The following is a 16,627-nucleotide window of genomic DNA, read 5'->3' on the forward strand; positions in this document are numbered from 1 at the left end:
TGACAGGAAGCGTTGAATCCATAGCACGTAGCCATATAATGGATTTATCAATCTAACTAATGTCTCTTCAGATAGCTGATGATAAGCTCTAGTGCCATGGCTGAAATAAGAATATCTCATGTTTACATCAGTCGCCACCATGTTTTTTAATGAGTTATCACATGAACAAACTTTAAACACGTGTGATTTTGATAGCATTTCTTATTTAATGAGAACACGATTTGTATGAAAAAAATATATATTTTGGGGGGGACGGGCACTAGCAGAATGTAGACAAAGTTTTGTGCATATTTGTACTGGAAACATGGCTATAGTTCCGCTTCCTCTGTTAGTCTCCCTCCCTCAGCTGCCCTGCCTTCATTTTGCCTCGGCTGCTGCACATTTCCTCTGACTAGCTGCTCTGGTTCATCTGTCACCCCCCAACCCTGCCTCAGTACATAAGCTTTCTGGTTGTTTGTGTTCAGCTGCCAAGCACTCCGTTTCTCCAGCCTCCCTGTTTCTGGGTTTGCAGGAGAACATTAGCGAACAAACAGCATCATGAAGACCAAGGAACACAGCAGACAGGTCAGGATTGTTCATTATTGTTTAGAGTTTTCCTTTTCAGATTATCTTTCAGTGTCCTAGTTTTTCTGTTTTCCACATACTTGGACTTCTTTCTGTTTACTGCCTGTCATGTTCTGTTTTAATTCAATCAGTCTACCTGTTTTCGCCTGAACCATGCCACTATATATATATATATATATATATATATATATATATATATATATATATATATCCTGCTCAGTTTCATTCACGCCTCATGGATGAATGCTGTTTGCCATGTAAAGCTAGTCCACGTCTATGGTACCTCATGCCTTATTGTAAGTTTTGTTTCCTTTATTAAACCTTTTCAACTCATTGAGCTGCGTCTACTTGCCTGTCTGCATTTGCATCCAACTCCAAGTCAAAGCACAGTCATGACACACACGGGTTTTCAAAAATTAATAAGGTATCATTGGACCAAAGGAGGCCTAAATCATAGCTTAGCTGAGGGAATATGGGGCATTACACATAAAATGTAAAAAAAAAAAGACTCTTAAAAGGTAAAAAAAAAAAAAAAAAAAAAATCACATCTTTTTCTGCTTTGTTCTATTTTCAAGCATAATTGCTATGGAAGAAACAAGACCTAAAGTTAAAGTCCATTGATCTGTTCTGTCTTGATACAATTCAGCACAACTCCTCCATGGTTTGTTTATGGCCAGAAAACATTTACCCTAAATCTGTAATCGCTACAAGCCACACTCGAGCCATGACCCCAGTTTACCCTTTTGCAAATCAACCAATACAGGAATGTAACCCCGTTGCTTGTTGATCCAGGGGAGTATCAGTGACAGGTCGACTTCAAACCCGCTCATCTTCTAAATCCTTTCCCAAAATAAGTGGAGAATACAAAAAAAAAAAACATCTGAGTCTAATGAATGGAGCTTAAAACTCCACATATATATAAGCACGACACACCATCCCCACAGTTAAACATGGTGGTGGCAGCATCATGCTGTGGGAATGTGTTTCCTCAGCAAACACCAGAAAGCTGGCCTGAGTTGATGAGAGAATGAATGGAGTTGAAGGTAGAGTCTATGATTTTTTCTGGAAGTTTCCCCAAGTCCCTTTTTTAATAACTTAACATGCGCAAGACCATCTTACCTGCTCTTCTCCTCGGGGGGATCATGTGAATAAATCTCCCAAATCCACTCTAGTCTTATTTCTTTCTACTGAGGCCTTCTTATTCTTCTCTTAAGCCGTTCACTTCTTGCAACTCTCAGCCATTTTCAAAGTATACGATTAAGAGCAGCGGAGCTACAATGAACGGCTAACACCGAAGCTAACCGGATACATAAACAGTGCACATGCGCAGCCAGCAAATGGAACCTAACAAGGAAGTTAACCTCCTCTTTCTGAATACATACTTTATTTACTACCGTCAGGATGGAAGGACAATTTCACCCAGTGTTTCTGAACAGGATTACCAACTATAGCTTAAGAGAAAAATATTCAGTCTCTAGCTGAACAAACCTGGAAGAGACATGCTGCAAATGACCTGCAGCGGTGGATGCTTAGAAAAGTGGCTCCACTAAGTATTGACTCCGCGGGGGTTGAATTAATGCATGCAGACTTTTTCTGATTATACTTGTAAAAAAAAAATCAACAAAAAACATGTATTATGTTCCTTCCACTTCACAATTTTGCAAGGCTTTGTCTTCCAAATGTGTCTTGTGTCCCCCCCCCTTCCAGTGTTTACTTTATGATCTGACCATCTTTAATAGCCTCAGTCGTCCATAAATGTGTCTATATCTCAGTTCAATCATATGCTTGTGTGCTTGCATGCGTCTCTTGAGGGAGGATGTTTGCTGCTGTATTATGCCGGGGTCGATAAGGGAATCTGCCTCAGTGACACAACAGATTACTGCTGCCTGGTCTCAGCCCAGAAGAAAGAAGTGCAATAGGACTCAAGAGAAGCTGCAGCTCTGCTTCCCTGCTGTAATTCTCGGCGACAGAAATGTTGTTGGAAAAAAAAATTAACTTCCCTTGCTCCTGTTTTCTCTCCCTCTCCCTCTCTCTCTCTCTTACAATTTAAATAAAATGTGCCTTCTCTTTGATTTGAAAAACAAAAACGAGTAAGCATGGGGTGCACGTCTTACTGTCTGGTTTCTTGTCACACGCCTTGCAACCAATATGATGGTTTGCCCTCTCACCTGCTTAAATTAAATGTCACAGTTAAGCAGTACATTGGTGGCATAGCCAGAAAAAGATCTTTACCCGTGTCTACAAGTCAAAGTGTGATTGATGTAACTTTGTGATTGTATAACTTTTTTAAATCCCGTTGAGACGCGACACTTTCACTCTCCTCCAGGATCAGTAATGGATCCCTTAATAGCCTGACTGTGGTTACAGAAGCTGTTCCCACTCTCTATGCTTTGAATAAGACAAGTAATACTAATCAAGACGACAAGGATGAATATCCTCATTGCTGGCTTTGTATAGAGTGTATAATCCTCCATTGACTGTAACACAACAGTCTCTAGTGGCAAAGCAGACACAGTGCAGGCAGGTCTGGAGAAATGGCTTCCTGTGGAGATAAAATCTATGTGGAATAAACCTGTTACTGTGACAAGGAGGATGTATACAGTAGTGCGCTCTAATGGCTGATGGACGAAAACCCCTAAAATCTCCCAAACGCACCAGTTGTTATCATTTTTGCAGTTCCTGAAGCTTTATCTCACAAACGAATGCTCCCTGAGATTATACAATAAAAAACAGACATGTACACAATGGGAGAAGAGAAAACACGAAGCAAGCTGGGTTACAGACGGTTACATTTGGCCAGAAAATAATAATCGAGCGCTCAAAAGCAGTAAAAATCTTTACAACAAAAAGAATGAACAGCAGATCAGATTAGGATCATTAAGACGACACAAATGAATTTAGACAAAAGAAGGCTGTTTTTTTTTTTTTGTTTTGTTTTTTTTACAATTTCAACCAGCTGAAATTAGTTGCAGCCCAAATGAAACATAACAACGGGCTTTTAGAGTGTGATGTGAAGGAAATTGATCTAAAATGCTCACATGGGGGGTTTAATGACACCTCACAATGTTGCTTCACCCAATTTTAAGCGCAGATGGATAGAGCTCTCCATCATTAGTGGATAAAGAGGCTTTCCCGCACTGAAACACTGAATGGTAATACCCGTCAGCCTGTGTAATCTGACAGTAAATCTGAAAGAGGTGGAGACACTGGCAGCCTGATGAGCTGCTGCTGACAGGTCTGCTGAGGGGTTGGGAAGGGCAGGCGGGGTGAGGGATGATCGATGGCGCGTCAGCAGAGTACAGACGTGCTGGGCAGGGGATGGACAACCTATTGAGTTGTTCTCTGGAACCAAAAAAACAGAAACCCATAGCGAATAAGTCTGTCAATGGGGGCTAGGGCACATAAAAAGAAGAGAGGGCATAAACAGGCAACTCGTTGTTTCTTGGATTATCGAAATAAATCACAATCAACCCACATGGGTTTATTTCTGCTGTGGTACCTTCCGTGACACGAGCAGGGGAAAGCTGTGTCATCTCCAGATGGCATTTTGGGCCAGGAAACTGCAGTGTGTGTGTGTGTGTGTGTGTGTGTGTGTGTGTGTGTGTGTGTGTGTGTGTGTGTGTGTGTGTGTGTGTGTGTGTGTGTGTGTGTGTTGGTTCACATGGCTCACAGCCTCGCCCTCCCCACCTTTGCAACCATAGCAACATCGAGCAGGAAGTCCTGCTGCGGATGCTTTGTTGTCCTGCGGGGAGCAGCTGCGCTGGGTGACAGCATGTCTGCCTTTGGTGGCCTTTACCGAACACTGGCTCAAACGTTCAGCGGCCACTTTTGTCTTGATATCAGGTTTTGATTTCGATTTTCCACCCTTCCGGAAGCACAGTATTCTGTCTTTGTGGCTTTGCTTTTATGTTAAACGTTTTAAAAGGTTGTGGCTCTTCACGCCTGGCTGTCGTCAATGGAAAAATAGTATGCCTACCTTTCTCTTTCATGTTAACATTTGCACTTTTTGCTAATAAAAATCAGGAAAAAAAACTACATCAAACCGGACCTATTAATCTGAACAGAAAAACCAAAACAAAGTAACTTCTGGGCAATTTATATGTATTTTTAGGGGATTTGGTATAATAAATCAACCTAGCTGTTGAAGTTGTGGGGAAAAGTATACTATTTCAAACTTAATTAGACAGGAAATAGAAAAGTAAGGTGTGCATTAAATTTTTCAGTCTTTTGCAGCCTCAGACAGGCTTTCTTTCATTGATTCATGTTCCCATCCACTTTGGTCAACTTCTATGTTCCCATTGAAGAACACAACCCCACAACATGACACTACCACTATCATGTTTCACAATGACCATGGTGATTTCATGGTTGATGTGCCGTGCTATCATCTGCCCAGAGCACTTCTTCCACATGATTGGAATGTCCTGTTTATGGATTGAGGCTTGTGGACTTCTAATGAAATTTATTTCAACAATAACGTTCTTCTCACCGCTCTTCTGTAAAGGCCAGTTTGAGGCTGTATAGCGAATAGTTGTCATTTTGACAGATTATCTCACCTGAGCTGTGGTTCTCAGCAGCTCCTCCAGAGTTACCGAGGCTCTCTTACCTGATTCCACTTCAGGTGGATGGACATGTCTTGATAGTTTTGCTTTAAAACCATACTTTTTCTGTAGATGAATTGCAAAGCAATCCATGAGATGTTAAAGCCCTGGGTTCTAAATAAATCCTTGTTTAAACATCTCCACAACTGACCTACTGGGTTTCGTGATGCTGTTTGTTCACTAATGTTCTCTAAGAAAGTTCTAGGGGCAGCTGTGTTTATACTGAGATTAGATAACACACGGGTGAAGTCTAGCTACTAATTAGGCAACTTTTCAAGCCAAAAGTTACTGGACCTGATGTGGAGTATCAGGTGTAAGGGGTTAACCTGACTCTCGCCAGCTGTATGTCGCTCCGGCTAGCTTCACTCACATACATCTGGGACCTCTCCCATAGAAAGTGATTTCTCCAACCAATTTTATTGTCTAGCCAATCAGGACGCTGGGCTGGAGTTTCATAGATGTGACGAAGTGGAGAAGCGACCGTTACGTGACACTGTTTTGATAGCAATGGCGGCTCGTTGAGGAAGCAAGCGTTAACATTGATGCTGCTATATCTTCCGTGTTGTCCAATTACCCTAATGTTGTTTCATTAAAAGAACATCAGAGGACGGCTTTAAAGGCTTTTGTTGGTGGAAACAATGTTTTTGTCCTTCTCCAGACCGGATTTGGCAAGTAACCTAATATGGTTAGCGGTTAGTACGAACCATATTAGGAGGCCTTTAGTCCTCAACGCGGTCGGCCCGGGATCGACTCCGACCCGCGGCGCTTTGCCGCCTGTCTTTCCCCCCTCTTCCTGTCAGCTCACTGTCAATAAAACGCGTACCACTAGAGCCGCAAACACATAAAAAAAAAACGGGTTAGCTTCGGTGTGAGTGGTTGAAATAGCACGTCGATAAAGATGACAGACAAGTGGCTTATCCAATCATATGCAAGGATTTTTGATAAGGCCCAGCCTTCAATAAAGGCAATTCCTATGGAGAGGTCCCAGATGTATGTGAGTGAAGCTAGGCGGAGCAACATACAGTTGGCGAGAGTCAGGTTAATAAGGCGTAAAATACAAAAAAATGCAACACTGGAAATGATTATTTATAAAAAATATTTAATAAAAAATTAAAAACCGTGCATCCTTCTCCTTCCACTACACATAACGTTTTTGATTGTTCTATCACAACAACTCCAGCTGAAGTACACTGAAATTTGTGGATGAAACGGAACAAAATGTGAAAACTTTCAAGGTGTTTAATTACTTTTGCAGTGTATCGTCGGCTTTAGCAGTTGCTGGTCAGTTCGATTCTCTAATCCAGAAAACTACAATCACCTTGTTTTATGGACATGATAAAGTTCTGATGCAGGAATGAAGTTTTGTATTCTAAGCTAAACCCGTCTACTTATAATGTTATTTTCTAGCCACTGACTGAACTTACTCTTTGTTTATGTCTCTCTGGATTGCAGTGCCGTCATGAAACGTCGCTTGAGCAGCATATCTATTTTTAGACAGCAGTGGCTTTGCCCTTCCAAATCTGTCACTCACAGTATCGTTGTTCGGTGTTTGTCTGATGGCGGACTCACTCATATTACCATTGGAAACTGTGGGAGATCTTTTTACCAGCTGAGACAAGCAGTTTTGTCTGATGGACCACACTCAGAACAAGCAAGACGTCCAGTGTTCTTATTTATGAAACACTTTAATATGTTTGAATTGTGAAGATCAGACCTTTTTAAGTTTCTACAAGTTTGTTTTTGAAGGGAAGAACCCTGAGTGAAATCACAAATGCTGCAGGATGCCATGCAGACTACATGCAGAAAGCTTCTGGCCTAAATGAAAACCCAGGACTTGCAGGGAAACACCTCTAACAACTGTTTTCACCTTATGCGATTTTTGTATTTACTGTGAAATAACCCAACGTCATTTTAAACTATTTATTGGAAATTTAATTTTAAATTTTTATTGTTTATGTATTATTAAACCAGGCAGGACTGTGGAGATTTAAAAATCTCATTTATAAGTGCATCCTGCCAGGATGACAGCAGCTCAGAGCGGCACTAAAATAAACCGTCAAACACTGCTGAGCTTCCCTGTTGTAGTGACCTTTCACATACAAGGTCTGCTTTCCTCCAGCTCACTCCATATTGTCCTTGTGAACCATTTAGATTTGGCCACAGCAATCTCTTACACTACGCAGGAAGTTTCTCTGAATCTCCAAAATATGATTGTATATTAAGAGTTCTGCTGAAAACAGTCTTGTCTGACTGTCTGTCAATATATGTCAATGTTTTTTTTATAAGAATTATGTTGTGTAACTGATGTGGAAACTTTGAAACAATCCATAATTAATCCATTAGTTGGCTTTAAACTATAGCTGCACTGTAAAAGGAATCTCAATTGTAATCGCAATATCAATTTGCGCATTATTGCAATGGCAAGAATCTGCTTGTAATCAAATATTTAGCAGGATATCAAAGCTCACCTGTGACAGACTGGTGACCTGTACAGGGTGTACCCCGCATCTCACCCATTGACAGCTTGGATGGATGGATGGATGGATGGATGGATGGATGGATGGATGGATGGATGGATGGATGGATGGATGGATGGATGGATGGATGGATGGATGGATGGATGGATGGATGGATGGATGGATGAAAGCAAACGTGTCGGACATTCACGCTCTGCAAAGCTATAATATATCTGCCCGGTTGAAAGGACTCTAACTGCCCTTAATGTGCAAACCAGGAGTATTTTTTTTTTCATTCCTGTGATTAAAGTGCCTTTAAAGTTAACGTTAATCAGAATCAATATCATTACCACAATTTTCACCAATATTATTACCATAAACTATTTTCTTGAAACCAAGCAGCCCTACCTTATCAATTAAGTAAACTGTTAAACTTTGAGTTTTGAGCTTGTCTTTTTACTTGACAAAATTCAGCCGGCATGGATCAATCAGTGAAAATTCCCATAGAAAGACAGTTCAGCTGTTCAGGTGAATTTTTGTTTTTAATAAAAGCACCAAAATTCCCTTATATCCACTAATATTATTAGAAATAACTTAGCAAAACCTAACTTTTAAAAATCTGAACGAACCGTTTACTGATATTACTCCTGAATACCTCTTTGTGTGTTAAATAATAACAACATTTTTGATAACATTAATAACAAGACTCTGTTGTTGTTTTCTGATATTTTCATTTTAAGGGAATTGTAATTAAAATAGTCTTCCCCCTAAATAAATTTTGACTTTCAGAAAAGTGCAGAAATCTGCTTTTTTCTTTGATTTGTGATGTAAAACGCTTGATGGAAAATTAAAGCACTATTCCTTTAGTCTGCTTTATTTTAGATGATGGGACTGATTTATTTATGACAATTAATATAACTGAACATAAGATATCAACACTACATACTTAGGATCCAGATTACATTGGATAATTCAATCATGCAAAACAATAAACCACCATCACTCTCAGCTACACATACTTGAGATGTACAACTATCCGTCACCGCCCTGTTCAGAGAGCTTTGGTGTCTCAGGACGGATGATCGTTGAAGATTAGTGCAGCCCTCAGTGAGCATTCATCACCTGAAGAAAACTTTTAACCCTGACGCGGAGATAATGAGGACAACCTAATGCTTTTCACTGGCTCCCTTTTCTTTTATCTGGCTGCTCTTGTTGAGCTCCGTCTGGCTGATTTATCTGAGTTGCACATCTCAAAGGAAGCGCAGACCCGACCCGAGACTCGGGAACTGGGCCAAACTCTCTCGCTCAGAACTGGAGTATCTCTGAGCAGAAGGCGCATGAGGACGCACGGAGACAGAGCGTGTACGTGTCAGCCCTGGGCGGTCGCATGCAACGTGATTAAATTCCACTTTAAAGTGAACAGTCAGCGTTATCGTTCACTTTTTTTTTGTAATATCCGACTCACAGTACCGTGCGTTACGATGACATATACATGATTTTACAATAATCTAAACTTATTGCCGTTGGTTAGAGGATGACAGAAGCTTTCAAAGGAGAAGAAAACGTCGCTAGTCATAAGTGATTATATTTTTTTTAAAATACATGAAGAGCACAGAGAGCTAAATAAAACCCTTTTTGCCTTTGAATCTGTATGCTATTCACCATTAACCCATCCATCCATGGGATCAGGTCCACGAGGGGGAACTGAACTCATTCAGGGAGCAAGGCTTTCCCAGGCTGGAATGGATAATAAGCCCCTGCAGTGAGTTCTGGCTCTGCCCTGGGGTATCCTCTCAGGGATATATCCCTCTAAAGGGAGAAGCACAGGAGGCGTCCTGATCAGATGCCCGATCCACCTCAGCTGACTCCTTTCGATAAAGGTGCAACGCCTCTACTCCGAGCTCCCCTATCTCAGCCTATCTCGAAGGGTGAGGTCCAGTCGCTCTATGGATGAAGCTTTTTTTCAACTTTGTGACCCTATCATGGATTACAGAGACACCTCTTAGCATCTGGTGGCTGAGCCTTGTCTTAACACGGGCCTGCAACCTGTAGTGACTGACGTTGAGGTCGGGTACCATCTGACCGGGTGGCGGGTTTGCCTCAGCGAACCGACACTCGGCATCACAATCTGGCATCCGTAATCCCTGCTAAGACCGGAAGGTTATGGGCATGTTTCATATGCCTATTTCAGATCAGCGGCTCCTTATCTTTATTTAGACCAGAAAAATGTCTAACTTATAATCCCACACACCCGGTACAAACGAACAAAGCCATGCTTGGCTGGCCTGCTTGATTCAACCACATTCAGAGACATTTCTGTGTAAACGTTTGAATCACGTTTTCCCCTTTTGTTTCTTCAGAAGTGGTGTCTTTTCCACGGATTTTGCACATATCTTTGCAGAGAGACGTGCTTCACACTAATTTGTCCCCTTTAACTTCATCAAGGTTGTACCAAGGTCTCTACATTCTGTTTTCTAATTAAACATCCACACTTGCACTCATTCAGTGCTTCATATTATGTATTTGCATGTTTTTTTAGTCACCTGAGTGTTATGAGATGCAGTGGCTGAGGGTCACTGTTCAAACTGAATCCCACCTCGATGATTCCTGTATAACACGGATGCATCATACAGATATCACTGTAGTAACAATAAAAGGCAAGGTGAAAGGGAAAATTAAAGCGAATCGTCAGTACAATTTTGTTTTGTTGACAAGAGCCTTGGGGAAGAAAAAGAGCCATTAATTTGTATTTGCCACTCTGAGAATAAGGTGGCCACGAGAGACATGAGGTTTCACTAATGACTACTAATAGTTACACATGAATACACAGCTGTCATTACCAGGCCACAAGCAGCGAGAGGTCTGTCGCAGCTGTATTGAGAGAAAAAAAAGGTTGTTTTATGTGTTAAATACAAATACGGGGGGAAAAAATCAATCAATGTAAGAAACGCTTGATATTCAATATTTGTGCAAGCTCTCAGAGACTTTGATAACTTAATTAAAAGAAGGACATGTGCTTTATGTGATTGCTTTTCTCTGTTTGGAAACATTCTCTACAAGCTAACAGGCAAAAACAATGCATCACTATTTTTTTTTATTTTTCTTATCTGCTTACTATATAATTCTTGCTTAGGTTGGTCTTCTATATACTTCAGTGGGACTGAAGGATAAGGATTTAATAGGTAAGTAACAAAAATTTGATGATTAATTGTTTTATGTGGTGCTGTGAAAAAATATTTGAGCCTTTATAAATTTCCTCAGTTTTTGCTTTTTAGTTTTCCTTAAATTTTTCAGATAATCAAAATGTAAAAAGCTACCACTGCTCCAAACAATTCTACGATTATGTGATTAGGTAATTGCTTCCTAAACATAATAACCGAATAAGCCAGGCTTGGCAGCAACAGCTATGATAGCTGGTCCCTTATATACCTGTGAAGGAAGTTTGGGCCACTCTCCTTTGCAAAATTGCTTTATTTCAGCCACACAGGAGGGTTATCAAGCATAAATAATTTGTTCAAGGTCATGCCACCGCTTCCCAATCGGATTTAAGTCATTTTGACTAGACCATTTCATTTTTTGAGCCATTCAAATGTGGACTCGGTGGTACACTTCTGATCATCGTCGAGAGTTCAAGCCGAGTTCACTTAAGCCTAATGTGATTACCTGAAGGTCCGGACACTCTACTTCAGGAGTTTCTAACACAGAGCAGAACTCATCTTCCCATCAGTTGAGGCAACTCATCAAAGTCTTGTAAAACAAAACTGCCCCTGAGATGCAGTTGCTAAAATTTCCACATCAGTCCACAAAATATTTTTTTTACAAAGATCTTGGTTATCTTTGTCCAAGGTAAGATGTGCTTTTGTGTCTTTTTTGCCTTTGGAAGTCTCCCATGAACTCTCTCATCAATTAACTTATTGAAGGCAAATTAGGCGTGCAGTTCTTTAGATGCTGTGTCCTTTTCTGACCTCATGGATGAGTGCTCGATCTTTAGATTTGGCCATGATATGATGCTTTTTGAGATCTTTTTTTATTGCTTCATGCTGTCATATGGGTTCTATTTAAATAATCTTTCTTAATTTCAGATTTGACTAGGCAAACTGACCCTAAGGGCAAAGCTCTTTCTCCTTAGTAAATGAAACCATCATTTGAAACCTGATGTTTGTGTTTAATTCAGATTATCTTGTTAGGATTTAAAAATGTTTCTTTTTTAAAATTTTGAACATTTAAATGTGACTAGTAAAACTAAAACATTAGAAATCTTTAAGGGGGTAAACACTTTTTAAATATATGATATGCTGACCTTAGTCCCTTTCGGGGGTTCACATATCTGCCCCTGTTGCAAATAAATAGAAATGTTTATATTTTCTAATCTCACAGGAAAGGTTAATGTAGGCAGGGTCCTGTCAGAGCCCCTCAGGCTTCGATCTGTTCGTAAAATATCTCAATATTTAACCTTCAGGTTTGACAGTTAATTAGGTTTCTGTTTGCAGTAAATGGAATGAGGAGGAAAATAAACTGCTGCTGATGTTTAACCTCTGCGTGACTCGGAATATAACACCAAACCCTTATTCATGCACACAAAGGATACAAGCAATTTAACAATTTTACAACACAGAAACAAAAAAGTCTCCCAAGAGCCCAGAAAGAAAGCAGCATTAATTAAATACCACAGCTTCTAATAAAAAAATCTAGCCCTTTTATTTCTTGTCCTTAAATTCTAATGCTGATGCTGCTACATTCTGATCTAATGATGTTTAGAGGCTACGCAGCTCTCGGTTGAGATAAAAGGAAAGTGAATCTGGGCAACTTCTGGGTCATTGTTTTTGCCTTTCAATCCACAAAATGAACGGGAACACCAATAGTGTCTTTAAACTTCACCCAAGAAGTGTTTTGGAAATAGAGCTCCGTGAAATGGACTCCCCATCTCCTAAGGCAAAAGGCAATTTCATGCTCCAGCACGACTCGGGGGAACCTCAGCAGTGAAGGTCACCTCAAGGTTAACAGCCTAAACTTAAGGAATATCTTGGAAGTCCAGCATTGCGGTAATAGCTGTAAAATCTAATCTTATGGTTGTTAAAGAAAAAAAATGTTTTTTAATGAACCAGCACTGAAGAACCAGAGAGAGAATCTTCCCAGAAATAAGGGGCGTATGTTAAGGAAGAAAGACTTTTGGCCTGCTCTGTGTCAAGCTGAGTATTTCTTGTTATTGATACTGACGGCTAGGAGAGTGTCAGTACTCAGCCTGTCTCAGCCTTCTGGCTAGACTAACAGGGATGGATAAATCCAAGGCGCATCAAAGATACATGTTTGTTTAAGTTAGAAACATTTCCTCTGGAAATAAGCGGCAGAAATGATTGCTTCAGACCTTCAGACGTGCAGCAAGAAAACACATGTTTTTTTTTTTAAAGCTGAAATCTGCAGTAATTATTTGGTGGTTGAGACATTTGGCTCAAGGATGGAAATGTGTAAATAAGAGGTAGTGTAGAAACTTGCTAAGATAAAAACAAACAACTTTATACATGTATCTGTAAAAGTCCACATACTCCTGAACTGTATTGTTTCCCATTTGGGCTCTGAGAGTCCAAAATAAAGTCCAGGGCAACTAGTCGCCTTCAGACATCCCCTCATCAGTAAATAGAGTCTGGTTGTGTGACATTTAATCTCAGAATAAATACGGCGATCCTCTGAAGGCCTCGGATGTTTCTTAGAGAAGATTAGTGAACAAACAGCTTCATGAAGAGCAAGCTGGGACACAACAGATAGCTCAGTCTGTGGAGAAACCTACAGCTCAGGTGAAATAATCTGTTGACAAGAAAACTATTAGCTGTACACGCCACAAATCCGGCCTTTACTGAAGAGCGGCAATAAGAAAGCCACTATTGTAAGACAGCTGCGAGAAGCCCTGCTTGCAGGTTGCCACAAACCATGTACAGGATACATAAAACACGTGGAAGAAGGCGCACGGGTCAGCTGAAACCAAAACTACAAATTTTAGGCCTGCAGGCCAACAATATGTGTAGTGGGAAATTAGCACTGCACATCACCCTTGACACACAATTACAGCAATGAAAGACGGCGGGTGCAGCTTCATGTTACGGGGATGCTTTTCTTCAGCAGGGACAGAGAGGCTGGTTAGTGTAGGTTAGAATATGGTTGGAGCAAAATACAAGACAACCCTGGAAGATAAACCTGTTAGACACTGCAAAAAAAAAAAAAAAAAAAAACTACAGCAGCAATAAGCATACAGCCAGAGCTGCTCCTAATGAGCCAGATCCAGTTACAATGATCCACTCAAGATCCAGAGCTAAATCCAATTTGGAGTCTGTGACTTGAACGTTCATGTTCACATACATGTATCACCTGGTTTGACTGATCTTGAGCTGTCTTGCAAAGAGGAACATGCAAAGATGTCGGTCTTTAAATATGCAAAACTGCATGGGACATACAGCGGAATACATGCAGCTGCAATTGCAGCAACAGAAAATTCAACAAACTATTTATTCTGTGAACTGATTATTATCCCAGCACTGCAATAATGCACGCCATGTGTGATGGTAACATAAAAATACACTCCAGACAATATTGAAACGTGTACTTGTAACATGAAGCAAAGTTTAAGGGGAAGAAATCCTTCCGTCTGGCGTCTCATGTGTTGTGTTTCGCTGAATCTGCATACGTGGCATTATGGCAATTTCACCTCCACTGTGAGGAAAGTCACCTTCAGTTCATGGCTAATCATGTCTACGTTTAAACAAATACTGCAGTTATAACTGTAGAGTACAAACATGTGCAACAACATCTATGATGTATATTAGACATGCAGCCTCACTTCATGTTTTAAGTCAAAGACTAGTTTGTTTAACATGGAGTAATGTTTTGAAGTGCAAGCATCTCTTGCTATCATGTTTTTACTGTTTCATAGTTTTTTTATGTAATGGTTGTCATTCGTTTGTGATGATTTAAAAATGTTTCTTTACTATTGTTTTTCTGTATTTTGATTGTTATGTAGTTATTATTTATATAATAAATATTTGAAAGTTTCAGATGTATCATCTGTCTTGTGAGTGGTTTTCATGGCTCTGTACAGTATTTTGCTTAAAAGAGCTTTTTTGAAATAACTTTGATTATTATTAAAATGCGCACACAAAAATGCCCTCTAAAGCCAACCACTATTCTGCATTCGAGCATGAGGCTCTTTCATGTTTGTGCGCTTCCTTCTAAGAAGTTATCTCACAGAGCACACACCAGAATCTCAAATGTATTTTGCCTGAGCCCTGTGGATTAGTGTTTAAAATAATCCAGATGCCCCATATTTTATAAACAAATCACTGAGTGATGAAAAAAAAACAGAGATTTCTGGCTATGTGAAGCCCTGTGCAAAATAACTCAAAATGGTAACAAAAAAGAACAACAAATAGACCAGCTTTTATATGCAAATCTAAAGATTTTACACAAATAGAGAGTGAAGCAACTATTATGGACCACATGGATATGTGGGGTCTTTTTTAGTGGAGACACCACCACACAGAAACTCAATAAAAACAGTCAAGCTGTCATTTCATGCACAACCAAGCACAACTTGTTTCTTTTAGTCAGGATCAAACACCAGACCTTTAAACTCTGTGTTGTGTTGCAAAAAAACATGTTTAAGTTTGAATGAGTTTCTGAAGAGAAATGATCTAAAGTTGAACATCTGGGTTCATTTCAATCTGTCAGTATGGTGCAAATAAACAACAAGTGTCTTACATCCTCATCTTCCCGTGGGCACTTTTTCCTGTACTGGACGTGAGCTCGGCCCTCGGCTCCTTGGTGAGAGGACTTGGTTCCGTTCTCCTCGTCTGCGACCTGTCCTCCGAGAAGGCGGCTGGCCTCAGGTGGGTGCGGAAAAGAATTGGTCGTATTGATCTTTCCGGTGAATCTCTGATACAGTGAAGCCATAGTAAAACGTTTCGAGTTTTGTTTTTGTCCTTGCTGTTCTTTGTTCCAGATTAAAAACACTTCACAGCATGGCAAGGCGGCAAAAAGTGTCTTGTCGTGTGATCGTTTTGTTTTAGTTTGTCGAGCGCTTTGGAGACGCAAAAAGACAGAAGGGAATGCAGTTTTACCTCTGATAAGATGAGAATGTTTGGCTTATGAATTAAGCGTCTGCAGATAGTGTTGGTAGAGGACTAACAAAGTGATGAACCGATAAGAAGCTCAATCCTTCATAGACGTCCTTTTCGCTTTGTCCAGGCGCACGGCGGACGCTCTCTTGAAGGTGTCAATAGTTGCCCTCCTTTGTATTCAGAACACGTTGTCTCCTGTCTTCAGTTTCCTGATGCCTCCTCACAGCCAGATAGTAGGCGGAAGCGCTGAGTTTCCATCAGATATTCGATCCTCAGCAGACTCGGAGGGATTGTCCACAAAAACAAAGGACCCGAAGATAATCATTCGTCTCTTTTGGCTTTAATTTTCCATCGCTGCTCTTACGCACCGGGAGAAGAAAAGTGTGAAGGACGCAGGGAGAGCCCGACGCTATTCTTCGCAGACGCGCTCTGCATGAGAAGTGACCTGCACGGAGAGGGGAGCAGCTTTGGCTGCCAGGGTTTGCGCGCTGCCGAACGCGCAATCACCCACCAGGAATGCGCTTTCTCGTTAAAAAAAAATGCGCCTTCGTTTAAATGCTCTGCTTAACAAATGTAATTTGTCAAGGCTTTTACGTATACGGAGACTTGATTTTGCCCCTCCAGAACGAGTGCATGCGGTCCCAAAGGACAGAGCTCGAGTGCCTCTCTGTGGCGCTACAGATTAGGACAGGGTGACCGCACACCTGACGGGGACGTAACGAGAAATACAATAATACAATATTTTTTCTTTACTTATTCGTTGTTTAATATACGTAACGATTCCTTATGGGAAATGCATTGTGAAAGTAATCACACCGCTACCCCCCCCCCCCCCCACCACCACCACCACCACCACCACCACCACCACACATACACACACACACACACATATTTTTTGCCA

The 16,627-nt window shown here is 40.7% G+C and overlaps 1 protein-coding gene across 1 annotated transcript in view; it reads right to left on the minus strand.

The window, feature by feature from the left end:
* Nucleotides 1-16,382, minus strand: part of dpp6b (dipeptidyl-peptidase 6b) — a 105,709-nt gene extending 89,327 nt beyond the window's left edge. Inside the window, exon 1 of the mRNA XM_036138198.1 lies at nucleotides 15,368-16,382. Within this exon, the coding sequence (XP_035994091.1) occupies nucleotides 15,368-15,559 (192 nt within the window). The 5' untranslated portion in view covers nucleotides 15,560-16,382. The remainder of the gene's footprint in view (nucleotides 1-15,367) is intronic.
* Between the last annotated feature and the right edge of the window lie 245 nt (nucleotides 16,383-16,627).

This window comes from Fundulus heteroclitus, chromosome 6 (genome assembly GCF_011125445.2).
Source record: "Fundulus heteroclitus isolate FHET01 chromosome 6, MU-UCD_Fhet_4.1, whole genome shotgun sequence".
Taxonomy (NCBI): Eukaryota; Metazoa; Chordata; class Actinopteri; order Cyprinodontiformes; family Fundulidae; genus Fundulus; species Fundulus heteroclitus.